This window comes from Chrysemys picta, chromosome 10 (genome assembly GCF_011386835.1).
Source record: "Chrysemys picta bellii isolate R12L10 chromosome 10, ASM1138683v2, whole genome shotgun sequence".
Taxonomy (NCBI): Eukaryota; Metazoa; Chordata; order Testudines; family Emydidae; genus Chrysemys; species Chrysemys picta.
In genome coordinates, this window is record NC_088800.1 from 78,598,025 (window position 1) to 78,613,290 (window position 15,266).

A 15,266-nucleotide genomic window follows, 5' to 3' on the forward strand; every position below is an offset into this window, starting at 1 on the left:
AATAATAACATGAGGGTCCAAGGAAGGAAGTAATAATTGGCAACGTCAGAATGAAAGGTAAGAATTACCCACGTAGGGTATTTCTGATCCCTTCTAACAAAAGAAGGGTATCTCAAAAATATGTGAAAAACAGAATAGCACTGTAACACTATTGGAAAATGAAGGTTACAATTTACTCTTTTTTCCTGTATTGTTTTTTAAATCTTCTTACTGCAGTGAACTTTTAGAAAGCAATTGTAACCATCACAGCCAAGTGTACTGAACTGGAAATGGTGGTGAAAATAGGTTAATACAGCTCTGGAGGGCGCCCCGCAAACCATCAGTGGTGCTGGAAAGAGAAAATGTCTTTTTTTTTTTTCTTTTCCAAGAGCAACATTAGAATCAAAGGCTTAGAATCAATGTTTCTGCTCTGCTAGTGTGGCCCTCTGAGCATACAAACACCTTTGTAGCTAACATTTTTGTAATCCATATTAAAACATGTTCTAGCATTTCAGAGAGGGATTAGCAGCATGCAACACTGGCAGACACCTAGAGGGAAAAACACTTGTTTGTTTAAATATTTTACTATGGAGAGCTGCAGATATTTCTAACTCCTCTTTTGGGAGTGTTGAAGTAACCACCTGGGCCCCTACTCTTCCTCTTTTTCTGCATTCCACCCACTTGCCATGAGACACAGTTCCTTTACATACCATTTAAACAAAGTGATGCATTACTATGGATATGTGCTCTTCATATCTGTGAGCGGTTCACTGAAAATGAGAGCTCATTCGGCACCCTTCCAGTCCCTGGTTAGTATTCCTCATGGTATCCTTGTGTCTAACATTTACCTGAAGCTTATTGCAAAACTGTGTGTAAGAACTCGTCTGAGAATTAGAACAAAAATTGGATGTAATCCATGTTTGCAAATTCACATTTTAATCCTGTATTGCATTTGCACGCACCCGGGCCCTTAAATAGCAAAAGTGGTAAAATAAACAATCTGGATGGCTTCTGCACCAGGCAGGCTGTAACCTCTCAATATCATTGAGCTTTTCCTAAATTCTATGACAAATTAGTGAGTGTTTATCGGCCATGTGAGCAGTGCTGTCGGTTCTGTATGGTGACGAGCTTGAAAGATGCTTTAGTATTCACTGTCTGTAGTCATTCTCCTGCCTGTTTGCTTTGGGGAATCAAGTGGTTGTGTTACAGTGACCTAACATTTAACAGGCAGTTTAAACTGTTGCCTTTTATTCAGTTCAGAAAGCACAGGCATATGAAACTGATTGCAGACACGCAAAAAGTATTTTAAAAGATACTCATGCAAATGTAAGCACATTTTTAAAAAAAGAAATTCCTAAAGAATGTATCTACTTTTTTGTTATGCACTGGGGGCCTGATCCAAAGCCCACTGAAGTCAATGACAAGGCTCCCCGGGGATGGTAATGGGTTTAGGATCAGGCTCTGTGTGGGAAAAGAGTAAGGAAAAGGCTAAAACACCTTAAAGTTACAGTCACAGCTTCAGGGCAACTGCTGTATTCCTACTCAAGGGTCCTGGCTCCTCAGCCATCACCTCTCTTGGGTAGAGACCTGTGTTCCTCTCCCTTCTGAGGGGTTTCTCCAGGCTGCACAGCTCCCTGCCTACACTGAGATATTTCCAGCAAGCCAGACTACCTAAACAGACCAGCATCTGCACTTTGCGTCTCTCCAGAGGCTATGAACAGCTGTAATTGCAGTCACAAATTACCACAGCTCTTTGTAGGCAAGCACATTTATTCTTAAGGTTAAAGCATTCAGAGAAAACGTTAACAAAAATGAACCTAGACACATGCTAAAAAGCTTGCAAGAAGTCACCCCACCTCCAACCTCAGGCTGTGGTAGGTGTCAGTCCTTCAAAACCCACAACTGTTTTTTTCCAGGGCTACAAGTTCATTACAAAATCAGATTCAGAACCAGAACCACCAGAAATAGTTCAATCTTCCCTTTATACAGCTTGAGCCGTTGATCTTGGCCTCACATATCACTCTCTCCACAGGGCAAAGCTTCAGAAGGCTGGGGCTTTTGCATAACTGGATGTGGGGAATTTTCATTCACCTCTCCCTAGGTATTCTCCGATCAACCTAACTAGTATCTCGTGGGGAAGTGGATGACCTACACGGATGGGAGAAGTTCTCCCATCAACCTAGATAGTGTCTTCACTGAAGCACTACCGCATTTTCAGTGTAGATATTGCAGGAAATCTCTTATCTTTTGTTCCTTTCTGAGCTTCCTTGTTCATCCGCAGGAGCCTTTATAGCTCCTTTCGCAGTTATTGCTCCATTGCTTCTTAATGCCCTGAGGCATGTATTAATTTCACTTTGAACACTTTCCATTTACCTCTATTGATTTGCCTTGTTTGATTTAACCCAACTCTTCCTGCATTCTTCCATCCTTTTGTTGCTAAAATTCATCAACCTAATAATTTTATCGTTTTAATTTCACTTCAGCTTAATTTAACCAAGCTCGACTATGGTTTAGACCTCCATGCTTCAGATATTGTCTCTGTGTCACTCAAAAACAAGACAAGAATTGCTCTTCCATGACTGTCTCCTGAGTACTCTGGAACATCAAAGAATGACATAGGAGAGAGTGACCCAAGAAACCAAAGATGCAGATTCCAACTATCTTTTAGGTGCTTTAGTGATAACAAGAGTGAGTTGGGCTTTAGATGTGGTAGCATATACGCCTTCCACTCAGGGTGGTAGGTGGACTGAAGGGAAGGAACACTGGACTTCTGAAGAAACATCTGCGGGAAGAAGGTTGGAGTCTCTGGTTTCATAAACTCTTTTTGAAACCACCAAGAAGGGGAATGCTTTCCCAGATTGCCAGCCAGCAAAACAAATGTGGGAGAGAATGGTGATAGCTTGTATTTTTTCAGATTGCACTGAAGGAGTTTGCATAGCTGTCAGACACAAGTGAGTCTACATGTTAATCTTCTTAACAGTTAAACGAGCATTAAGAGTAGTAATAATTTGTTTTTCTAAAAACTCAGTTATTATAATTTCCTGTATGTCAATCTACTTCCTTGATTAATTTGTACATCTGTCTATCATTTAGTCTTGGCATTTTGTAATACACTTTTTTCTTTGCATTCATTTCTAATACTTATAACTTTATTTTATAGCTCAGAGGGATTAGAACAGGGAGGAAAGTGCCTAACAATAATTTGCCCTTTAACATACTTACCCTTTAACAACTAGATAGAGTGAAAAGCAACAAAGGGTCCTGTGGCACCTTTAAGACTAACAGAAGTATTGGGAGCATAAGCTTTCGTGGGTAAGAACCTCACTTCTTCAGATGCAAATAATGGAAATTTCCAGAGGCAGGTATAAATCAGTATGGAGATAACGAGGTTAGTTCAATCAGGGAGGGTGAGGTGCTCTGTTAGCAGTTGAGGTGTGAACACCAAGGGAGGAGAAACTGCTTCTGTAGTTGGATAGCCATTCACAGTCTTTGTTTAATCCTGACATAGGAGGGAGTGACCCAAGAAACCAAAGATGCATTTATCCAAAGATGCATTTAATCAGGATTAAACAAAGACTTCCCTGATTGAACTAACCTCGTTATCTCCATACTGATTTATACCTGCCTCTGGAAATTTCCATTATTTGCATCTGAAGAAGCGAGGTTCTTACCCACGAAAGCTTATGCTCCCAATACTTCTGTTAGTCTTAAAGGTGCCACAGGACCCTCTGTTGCTTTTTACAGATTCTGACTAACACGGCTACCCGTCTGATACTAGATAGAGTGAGTTTGCTTTTCTCTTAATATTCCATGTTTTTCCTCTAGGTCCTTGTCTTGCTGTTTTACTACTACTTCTTTTCTTCTCTTGTTGTACTTCTTATCTGCCTCTTTCTTCATAGCTCTTGCTACTGTATAAATTCCGCAATGCATTCTTTCTACTGTTTCCCCCACTCTGGTCACCTGTATCTGTGCTCTCAGTTCTGCTTTCTGTACATGTACAGAAACAAAACGATCACAACATATCCCTTCCTCTTCTTCCTACTGATCTGTCTTTCTCTGGACTTTAAATAAGACAGACTACTCTAGTGTTAAAGATGCTGAAATACCATGGTGATGAGTGCAGGACGGATGGGAGGCTCGGAACTAAAGGTCAAAAGGGATAGATTACATATACTTGCCCGAAAAATGTAAGGCTGGAAAGTTCAAAGTTGGGTACCTCTGAGATATCACTGGGAGTTGTGAGTGCTCAGGACCTATGAAAATCAAATCATTTTTTGTTTAGGTACCTAGTTTTAGTCACCCAACTGTGAAAATGTTAGTCTAAATTTCCTGTTAACACTGCAGACCAGTATAGCTTTGGGAGAGCAAGATGGATTGTCTTCTGGCTCATGGGTCATCAACACACTTGTTAACTGAGCCCTAATTGCACCCTCTTTATTAGCGATGCAGCAGCCAGAAAGTACATAGCTCGATGTTCAGATCTTAGGATGAATTTCAGGGCTATAAGCTTGGAAAACCATCTTTATACTCATCAAATGAAAACATTTGATCGGGAAGTCACGGAGAAATGTAACAGGAGTGCTAGCCAACACCTGGAAGAGATCTATGTGATTACTCCTCTATAAAAAGCAGCCGGAGGTTGCAATGAAGTGGGGAGAGATCAGGAAATTGTAGAGACTACAGCGAGTATGAAGGGCTTCTGTAGGGGAGACCTGAGATCAAGGGGGTGTCAGAGAGAAGCCCGGGCATCAGGAGGCACCTGTGGGAAAACCCAGGTGACATTTAAGTCTCAAAGTCTGGGTCCTAGATACTGCTGCCCAAAGGCTAAGCTCCAGCTAGGAAGAGCTGGGAGAATGGGCTGTGAGAACAGTCTGGGACAGAAGAGCAAGTTGTGCCTGTGAGAGAAGACACCCGCACGAAGTATAGACTTGTAGGGTCATGGTCTTTATTTTGGGACCCTGTGGTCTGTTAAGAACTATTTCTGTTATTAAACTGTGTTAATGACACCCCAGGCAAAGAACTGTTTCTGCTACTAAACCCGCCCATGGCAGGGGTGGTGTTAACCCAGAGGGAAATCTATGTGTCGTTCTTAAGGGACCCTGAAGAGAGGGAAACAGAGGTAGGATGTTGCAAAGCAAGCTCTGGCCATGAAAGGGTGCTTAGGAGATGGCCAACCCTGTTACAAGAGACAGTACATGTAGAGCTTCACCGTGTCATATTACAGTCACTGTTCATAGTAGAACAGCACTTTAAACCACACGCTCAGGTTTCTAATCTGTGCTATCTCAGCTGGGCCTATAATGTTTCTGAGAAACTACCCAAGCTCTTACTATTCAACTTATTTTCCAAAGCCAGAAGTTTCAAACTTGGGTGCCCAAAATTAAGCACCTAAATCCATGTTTATGCACCTAAATAAGTGGCTACATGTACAGAGGTACTGCAAACTCACAGCCCCTAGTGACTTCAATTGGAGCTACAGGTGATCTGAAAAGCAAGCTGGTTATTTAGATGCCTAACTTTATGCACTCGGGTTTGAAAATGTTGGTCTTCCAGTCTATCATCTGTATATGTCATTATTCTTATATGGGCTCAGACCATTGGCTCCCTCTCTGTTTTTCACCTGCTTTAATTTGAATACCAAGGAAGACTGGTCTCCTACCCTTGTGCTTGTGTAGCCACAGGGTCTGAAACTCTGGGTCACAGCAGCATACAGTACCAGCATTCAGATTCCCAGTGCTAACAGTTGCCACAGCTTTCCTTATAGCCTCCAAAGAAAAAGACAGGGAAATACAAGGAAGAGAAATTCAATCAGTAACAACATGGAATAGGGTGGCCCCACCTGGATCACCCTCCTGCAGCAGGCCATGGCAAGACAGTCTCATTTGCCTCAGTTTCCCCGTTCAGAGTCCCCATAACTCCATGCAAACTTAACCTCTAGTCCATCAACTTTACCATTACCAAAACATAGCTCAAATCATCCCCACCAAAAATCCCTAATAGTCTATTTCCCACACCCAGTGTATATAGTCCTTAAAACCCAAGACATCTTGCCCCTAGCTGCCCCGCATACCACAGACTGGTATGCCACAGACAATCATGCCTGGACATTGTCGGTCCTCTCTTTTCCTTGTTCCAGGACAGCCAGTCCAGCCCTTCCAACTGGAGTGTAGCCCCACTCTTCCCAGCAGGAACCCCATGGCCTCTCTGCTGGGAGCATCTTTCACTCCCCCTAGCGCTCTCATAGTTATCTTGAGTTCAACTTTCCAGGCCTGGGATGTCAGCAGGTAAGCTCCGCTGCCACTGCCCTCTCTGGTCCTCGCTCTCCGGCTTGGAGATGCCAGCCAGCAAACCCCTCTTGCTGCTGTCCTTGCCTTCAACTTTTCCCCAGGAAATACCTTCTGCTTCCTTCCAGGACGTCCTCCAGTCCCACTGGTCTTTGGCAGCTCTCACCTGCCTTTCCTAACTGAACCAGTCTGCTCTCTTCTCTGGGTCTCCTGACTAATCCAAGCATCCCTCCTAATTGGCCAAATGGGAGCACCTGCTCTCGTACCCGGGAGCTGTACCTACTTCATTTACTGGGGCCAATCACCCTGTGACATACCATCCCCATCATTACCACTGTCTGCATACACATATAACACCATTTGTATCCCAGGTAAATTCTATGGTTCACAAGATAATACACATACTCATATACAGAATTCACTCTGAAAGGCACACTAATTCTATTTGTAGTTCAGAAGATCAGCAAAGGTTTGGCAGAAATCTGTCACGACTGAGTTCAGCTGTTTTGTTTTGTGGGTTTTTTTTGGCCATTACCCTCTCTCATGTAACTTGATGAAGCATTTAACAGTTCTGACTTGGACAATGGAGCACCACACAAGTTCTAATATGAATTGATTTTGGAACATAGCCGCTGGACTAAAAGTTGCCAATGAGCTCCAGGAGAAAGAGAACCTGGTGCAGTTGCTAGCATTTCCAGAATGGGTTTGAACATTTGGTATTCTCTCTTTGGGGGACAGTTGTTGTTTGTGGTGTGTGAGAATCCTGGACACACTAGTTTGCACAGTTGGATCATTAATAATGTGTGATAAACTGTAAACTCATAACCATCAGAAAGGCTTGAGAGGAGATTAGAGTCGACAGAGCAGAATCTACTAAACAGATGAAGTGCGGTATCAGCTTTTCAGCATAAGGGGTATTTTTCAAGCAGGACCCCACAGTCTCCTGATCTTCTGCAGTGAAGGAGAAGAGCAGGAACACCAGGTGACTAAAAGAAAGAGGCTTGTAGCATCAATTACAGCATGAATTCTAGGTCTACACGTGGGCAGGAAAAATGAAAAAAGATAACTCCAAACAGATGTGAGAATTAACTGTGTGTGAGATAGGAAAGTTGCACTACCAAAGCGATCTGAATGCCCATGTTTTAAAAAATTCTCAATCGGCATGCTCTCCTTTGCAGTAAATGTGTATGTGTCGGGGGGGAGATGAACAGTAGGGGGAGATTAGTTTCAGTTAAATGACTTGGCCTGTCAAAGTCAATTGTGTGGACTCTATTGGTTCCTGTGGCATTCTCTCAGTGTACCAATATGCTCAGGAAAGATTAAACTGTTTTCATATCCCATTCTGGTGAAGGATGAAAAGTGAAACGAGTTTCATGGTGGATTAATACTCAGAAGGCCCTTCCATTCATCACAACGTGTGTAATTTCCCTGATAATGTACTGCATCTGGCTGGGGGAGGGGTTGTTATAAAGCTGAATTACTTTGTTTTGCCTTCAAATAAATAAGTAATTAGGATGAACTAATAGTCTTGGCATTTTTCCCCCACTAAAAGATTGAAAAACAACCCTAACCTCTCTTCGCTCTTCTGCTTTTGTTGCTATGAATTCAGGATATCAAATTGCATACCGCCTGGCAACCAGCAGCCCTAACAAGTTCACCACAGTGGAAGTTGGCTCAACAGTCAGACAGTTCACAGCTACCGATCTCAGCCCTGAGTCTGCATACATCTTCCGGACATCTGCCAAGACCAGACAGGGCTGGGGAGAGCCTCTGGAAGCCACAGTAATCACTACAGAAAAAAGGGGTAATGCCTGTAGTCATCTTGGCTTCACCAGTACAATGAATGTGATGGATTGTTGGAGATTGAACTTGTCCCATCAAGCAGTGTGTTGACCATGTACAACCCCCTCCTGCAGTCAGATATTTTCTTTCAGGTCTATGCTGAACTTCTAAATAAAACATTTAGGCAGCAGTCTCAGGAAAAAAAAGAAGATTAATTGCACTAATTAGGAGAGGCAGCTGTGAGCAGATACTGTGCAGGCTTCCCCCACGCTGCCCTGCCACTGTACCTCAGTTCTGACCTAAGGACTTCCCTGTTATTCCATTCTTTGGCTCTAATGCACACTGCCAGGGCATCCCCAGATTTTAATCTGGCTCAAAATTATTAACTATATTCCAAATCCAGAGTCACCTCTGCCGTCAATTTACACCTGTGGAACCTCATTGGTGACAATGAGGTTGCACAGGTGTAACTGAATCCAGTTAAATACCAAGGAGATGGGTTCCTCAGAAATATTATAGAAAAAATAAGAGATGACAGAATCTGATCTGTAGAATTTTTGGTACTGGTATTTTCACATAAGCAGGAAAGAATCCCACTTGCCTTAGAGATCCTCAATTTAGTCTGAGGATCTGACAGAAAAACGTTTTTTTTTTCACTTGTAAACTAAGAAAAGTTGATTGGCCTGAGAGAAAATAAGCATGGAACTCCAACATACCAATTATACAGAATCACTTTTCAGAGTAGAACCATATTTCATGAGGAGGCAATAACAAGAAAGCCCAACATAAGCAAGCCTGGTAGTTCAACTGGTAGTCAAGCTTGCAGACTTTGGCTCTTGCCTAGTTCTGACATGACCCTGTGCAACACTAGGGGATTTTGCATTTTATTTCTCAGTTCATAAAATATGATTGTCCAACAAGTTCTAGATCTGAACCTGAATCTGAATCCTTCCTGTACCATCGATGTGAGGGGCATGAACAAGGCTCCACCATCCCTATGTATCTCACTATTTTCTGGAATGGCTACTTTATTGTGTTTCTATAACTTTTTTACAAGCATACCATTGTTGGCCTATTGCTCCACCCACAACCTGGAAGACCAGTGGGGCGGGAGGGTTTTGTCTGGTCCCAACCATTTGACCTGTCCAGCTTGGGTGGCCCTACCAGGAGTTAAAACTTCCACTGCCATAGCTCTCAGGGTCAGTGGAACACACAAGTTTTCTTATCGCATCAAGATGCCGTCCCCAGGGAAGGAAAATACCTGTAGAAATTTTTTTAAAATACACATGCTAACAGTCCCATCCATCTTCCAGACTGATAAGCCTGAGATCTCCTCACCCATAACTGCTGTTGCCCAAGTGGAAGGTTAAAAAATGCATGGAACTTTCCAATAAAGTGTAGACGAGAACCCCAATGTCCTGGGAAACATTCTCTTTCTCAAAAATAGCCATTCTAATTTCCAACGCTGCACATTAGCTGTTGCTGAGCACATAATAGCTCACTGCATAATTCCCACTTTCACTGCAATAACAATGTTCTCCATTATCATCAAGCCCGTAGGGATATCTTGAATGTGAGAGTCATTATATAAAGCAAAACCTTTCCCTCTCTAATAGCTGGCTACGTGTCCCTGCATGTATCCCATAAAGTTGAGACCAGCTGTCTGGTCTGTGTGTCTGGGAGAAAAAGAAAAATGGTGACACTCATATCAATAAGATGATAGGAAATGCATAAGGTGCAGCTGTTCCGTTAGGAAACAAACGAATATGAAAGTCTTTATAGTGTGTGCTTTCATGAATGAATATTCACTTCTCCACTAATAAAATTCACTTAATATCAAACAAAGATGGAAGTTTCAAAGGAGTTTAAAACAGATAGGCATCCAAGTCTCATTGAAACTCAGTCAGGATTTGACACCTGACTCCTTTAGGCTAGTGGTAGCCCAGCTGGATTAGAACAGCCCATGCTGTGAGCTCAGCATCAGGCTTGAAATGGTTCAGCAATAAACAAACTCCAAATTTGGCTGTCTGCACCTTTCAACTAACAAGTAAACATAAAAGGTATCTATTTTGTTGCAGTGTTTTAAGCAAAGGCCCTGATCTGGCCCGGGGGTTCTGGGTTAACATTTAGGAGCTCCTCTTCTGTCCCAGCACTCCCCCATTACAAGAGGTGAGGCAGGCACGCCTTCTGAACAGGACTGCTAGCTCCCGATTGGCCAGTGTCTCCTCTTGGCCCTTTCAGGCCCCTGGAGGACTAAGGCTTTTTTGATTGCCCAGCCTGACTGGATTTTCCTTAAGCTGGGGGGCATCAGGCACTGGCATCTCCAGCAGGAGGCAGCGAAGGCATGGTAGACCCCCGCTACAAAGATTCCTATGAAAATCCAAGTCTAAAACTTTATATATATGGTGCTTGTTATGACTTAATTATCACAAGGTGCTTCGTGGCAATAGTTATAGCTAGACAGCATGGTATTTCTTGATCCTTTACACTTTACTATAATGCCCTTCCAGATAGTGACACCTGCTGGTTAGACTGGAGCTGATGAGCCTTGAGATTCTCCATTGTTAAACTTAACAAGAAACTCTTGCCCCTGCCTGTGAAAAAGTTCTGTTGAGTGGGGTGACCTGACAGCAAATGTGAAAAATCGGGACGGGGGTGGGGGGCAATAGGAGTCTATACAAGAAAAAGACCCAAAAATAAGGAATGCCCCTATAAAATCGGGACATCTGGTCACCCTCGTTGAGTCTTGTGAACTGGCTTAGTTACTTCTGTGGGAAAGCTAACCTTTGAGTTTGCTTGTGGCTAAACTCCGGTAATGGGGGACCTCTGTAGGAATAGTTTCCTACTAACAGTCAGGGAATTTTTTTTGACAAAAAAGAAGATGCTAATGGGTCATCAAGACTTTAACAACAGACTAAAACCCTGTCATGGGAAACTGGATAGAAGATGTGATCTGCCCAAAATTGCAAGCTAGTCAAAGTTTACCAAATGAGAGTATTAAAGCCCCACAATACTTTACCAGGTACTCACTTCATCTAATAGAATAACCCTGAAACCGTCTAGTCCTGCCAGTGCAAGACAGTGACCTTTACGTTTAACTCTGCGATGCACACTACTGGCACTTGCGGCCTCTGTATGGCTAATAGCTTACAATTCTTTTGGCATTCATGCGTCAGCAAGAGCGTGCTGCAGAGAAATGCCAAGCCATAAAGGAAATGTTTTGAGTTGGGGTGGGGGAGAGGAAATGAAGTGCTCTTCATACAAAGCTAGGAGAATCATGCAGTCAGAGGTGTGTGTTTATGGAAACAAGTGCTGATTAAGTTGAATCATATCACTTCTTGAAGGCAAGTCACTGTGGTGTCTCCAATCAATTCCTGCTTTATTACATGCCACACATTTTAATCAGAATCAATAAACTTCATGATAAACAATTAAACAATTATTTCTCACTCTATTGAGTTTCTCTATTGAAATCAATGGGGTGAGCAGATACACTGACAAGGGAGAGGAGATCTATATTCAAACTGTTAGGTACTGGCTTTTGCAGCACCTGCATTCCCATTCTTTACCTCATATGAAAGATATTAACCATTAATTGCTCTGGAGAGTTCCCCATCTGCGCTGGGACTAGCTGTCTTGCCTCTGCAGGCTCAAGATCAATAAGTGTGAAGGAAGAAAGAGGGGAGGGACTGACCAGTGAGCTGAATGAGGCACTTAGGCTCCAATTCTCCACTCCGCCAAGCTGTGCTCTGACATTGTGTACAACGGCAGCCACAGGAAGATGGGTGTGGTTTCTAGATCTTTGACCAGCTGGCTCAAGTGAAAGTTAGAGTAACAATGTGGCCTCCTCTACTTCTGCTGCTGGCCCATGAGGGATCAGGCATAGTGAAATTTGACCACCACACTCCAGCGCACCCTGACGCATACCCTCCTCCTATGTATGCTGGGGCAAGGGAGCAGCTCTTTGTCCAAGGAGGTGTGTGTAGAGGGTGAAGGTGTACTCTGGTCTCTAGAGATATAAAATTTATTGATTACAAGATCTGGCTATTTGAGGGCATGGCCAACCAGAGGTGTCTTTTTTTTTCCCTAGAGAGACAAGGATCATTCCTAACACTCCTCTTTGCAACTGAAACGTAAGATATGGTACAGAATGTCTTCTTCACTGTTTCATGCAGCAAATTTAAAAGCAGCAGCTCAGTAATCTGTTGCATTGCATCTGGGAAGTTCCATGAGCATCTCTAGGTTTGTCTAGCTTGAGTTTCTTCCCACAGTAATACCCATTGTTTGCTTAATTGCAGAGCGGCCAGCGCCTCCCAGAGAGCTGAAGATACCCCAGTCTGAGGTGTCATCACAGAGCCTGCAGTTACAATGGGTTCCTGGTAGTGATGGATCTTCACCAATACGGTACTTCACTGTGCAAATGCGGGAGCTACCAAATGGAGAATGGAAAACCTATTCCTCTTCTATCAGTCATGAGGCAACGTCCTGTGTTATTGAGAGGTATTACATAACATCAGAGTGTACAATACATACCATTCCAAATATTTTATCATTTCAAAGCACTAAGCAAACATTAGATAATGAAACCTCGCAGCCCTTCTGTGAGGCTGGTAAGTAATGGTCACTATCCCTGTTTTAGAGGTGGCAAAGCTGAGATACACAGGTTTAGTAACTTGCCTAAGGACGTCCCACAAATCTAATTCAGAGTTGATTCAAATCTAATTCAGAGTTAACCATTTCTAGGCTCCTCCCCCAATGTTTAGTATACTAGACCATAGAATCATAGAATTGTAGGACTGAGAGAGACCTCAAGAGTTTATCTAGTCCAGTCTCCTGCATTCATGGCAGAACTAAGTATTAGGTAGACTATTCCTGGCAGGTGTTTGTCTAACCTGCTCTTAAAAATCTCCAATGATGCAGATTCCACAATCTCCTGGGCAATTTATTCCAGTGCTTAACCACCCTGATATTTAGGAAGTTTTTCCTAATGTCCAACCTAAACCGCTGTTGCTGCAATTCAGTCTCGTTGCTTCTTGTCCTATCCTCAGAGATTAAGGAGGACAATTTGTTACCCTAATCCTTGCAACAACCTTTTATAAACTTGAAAAGTGTTATCACGTCACCTCTCAGTCTTCTCTTCTCCAGACTAAACAAACCCAATTTTTTCAATCTTTCCTCATAGGTCAAGTTTTCTAGACCTCTAGTCATTTTTGTTGCTCTTCTCTGGACTTTCTCCAATTTGTCCACATCTTTCCTGAAATGTGGCGCAGAACTGGACATAATACTTCAGTTGAGGCTGTATTAGTGCGGAGTACAGCGGGAGAATTACTTCTTGTGTCTTGCTTAGCACTCCTGCTAATACATCCCACAATGATGTTTGCCTTTTTTGCAACAGTGTTACACTGTTGACTCATATGTAGCTTGTCATCCACTATGACCCCCAGATCCCTTCCCACAGTACTCCTTCCTAGGCAGTCATTTCCCATTTTGTATGTGTGCAACTGACTGTTCCTTCCTAAGTGGAGTACTTTGCATTTGTCCTTATTGAATTTCATCCTATTTACTTCAGACCATTTCTCCAGTTTGTCCAGATCGTTTTGAATTTTAATCCTATCCCCCAAAGCACTTGCAACCCCTCCCAGCTTGGTATCGTCTGCAAATTTTATAACTATACTCTCTATGCCATTATCTAAATCATTGATGAAGATATTGAACAGAACTGGATCCAGAACTGATCCCCACAATATGCCCTTCCAGCTTGACTGTGAACCATTGATAATTACTCTCTGGGAACCCTATAGTAGCTTCATCTAGGTTGTATTTCCCTAGTTTGTTTATGAGAAGGTCATAGGAGACAGTATTAAAAGACTTAGTAAAGTCAAGATATACCACATCTACCACTTCCCCCCATCCACAAGTCTTGTTCCCTGTCAAAGAAAGCTATTGGGTTGCTTTGATACAATTTGTTCTTGACAAATCCATGCTGACAGTTACTTATCATCTTATTATCTTCTAGGTGTTTGCAAATTGATTGTTTAACTATTTGCTCCATTATCTTTCCAGGTACTGAAGTTAAGATGACTGCTCTGTAATTCCTTGGGTTGTCCTTATTTCCCTTTTTTATAGATGGGCACTATATTAACCCTTTTCCAGTCCTCTGGAATCTCTCCCATCTTCCATGACTTTTAGAAGATAATCGCTGTCGTGGAAGATGGGAGAGATTCCAGAGGACTGGAAAAGGGCAAGTATAGGGCCCATCTATAAAAAGGGGAATAAGGGCAACCCGGGGAACTACAGACCAGTCAGCTTAACATAATGTTTCTCCTTGTAGGTCATCTTTTCCAGCCCTCTGACTCCAGTGCTCTGGAAAATACAAATAATTACAGAACTTTCAATAGAGGCTTATGTTAAAATTCACCCCATCAATGCAATGTGATTATTTCTGTGGGAGCCCTTGACCTTTTTTCAGAGGAAATTAGGGCCATTTTATCTGTATTTTCCATACTGAAATGTATAGATTACATTAGTGTTTAAACTGTGTTATCCAGCCTTAATTAGCTCCTGAGAGATAGTGGGCATGTCTCAGCACTGGGGAGACACTCGCACTAGCTTGATCAGAGCTAGTGGGCTAAAAATAGAATGTAGCTGTGGCAGCGCAACCAGTGGGAGGGGCTGGCTACCCTGAGTACATGGTTAGTGTGTTGGACAAGTAGGGTGGAGAGGGATAGCTCAGTGGTTTGAGCATTGGCCTGTTAAACCTAGGATTGTGAGTTCAATCCTTGAGGGGGCCATTTAGGGATCTGGGGCAAAGATCTTTTGGGGGATTGGCTCTGCTTTGAGCAGGGGGTTGAACTAGATGACCTCCTGAGGTCTCTTCCAACCCTGATATTCTAATGCAGTTGGGGTAGCTAGCCCTTCCTGGCATTCATGCTGATGTGCCAATGTTCTATTTTTAGCATTCTAGTTCTAGCGTGAATCTGATTCCTCAAGCTGGGAATCACACTCACAGCTCAAAGTGTAGACCTACCTGATATGCTGGAATTAAAGTTCTTTTAAAGTTCTACTGAAGCCATTGACAGCCTATGAGAAGTTATTCACATTGCAGTCCTAGTCCCCCACTGATCTGCCAATGTAAGTAAGGTTGTATCTAAAAGGCCATTGGCATGCTGAGAATATGGTGTCCAAGAAGTTAAGATGTAGATTTGTATTGCCTGTTAAAAA

General features: G+C 42.7%; 1 protein-coding gene across 3 annotated transcripts in view; it reads left to right on the forward strand.

Moving 5' to 3' along the window:
• SDK1 (sidekick cell adhesion molecule 1) overlaps positions 1 to 15,266 on the forward strand; it is a 672,364-nt gene that overhangs the window by 577,282 nt on the left and 79,816 nt on the right. For all 3 annotated transcript variants that reach the window (XM_065560139.1, XM_042853129.2, XM_065560140.1), the window contains 2 exons: positions 7,873 to 8,067; positions 12,344 to 12,545. In XM_065560139.1, coding sequence (XP_065416211.1) covers positions 7,873 to 8,067; positions 12,344 to 12,545 — 397 coding nt within the window. The remainder of the gene's footprint in view (positions 1 to 7,872; positions 8,068 to 12,343; positions 12,546 to 15,266) is intronic.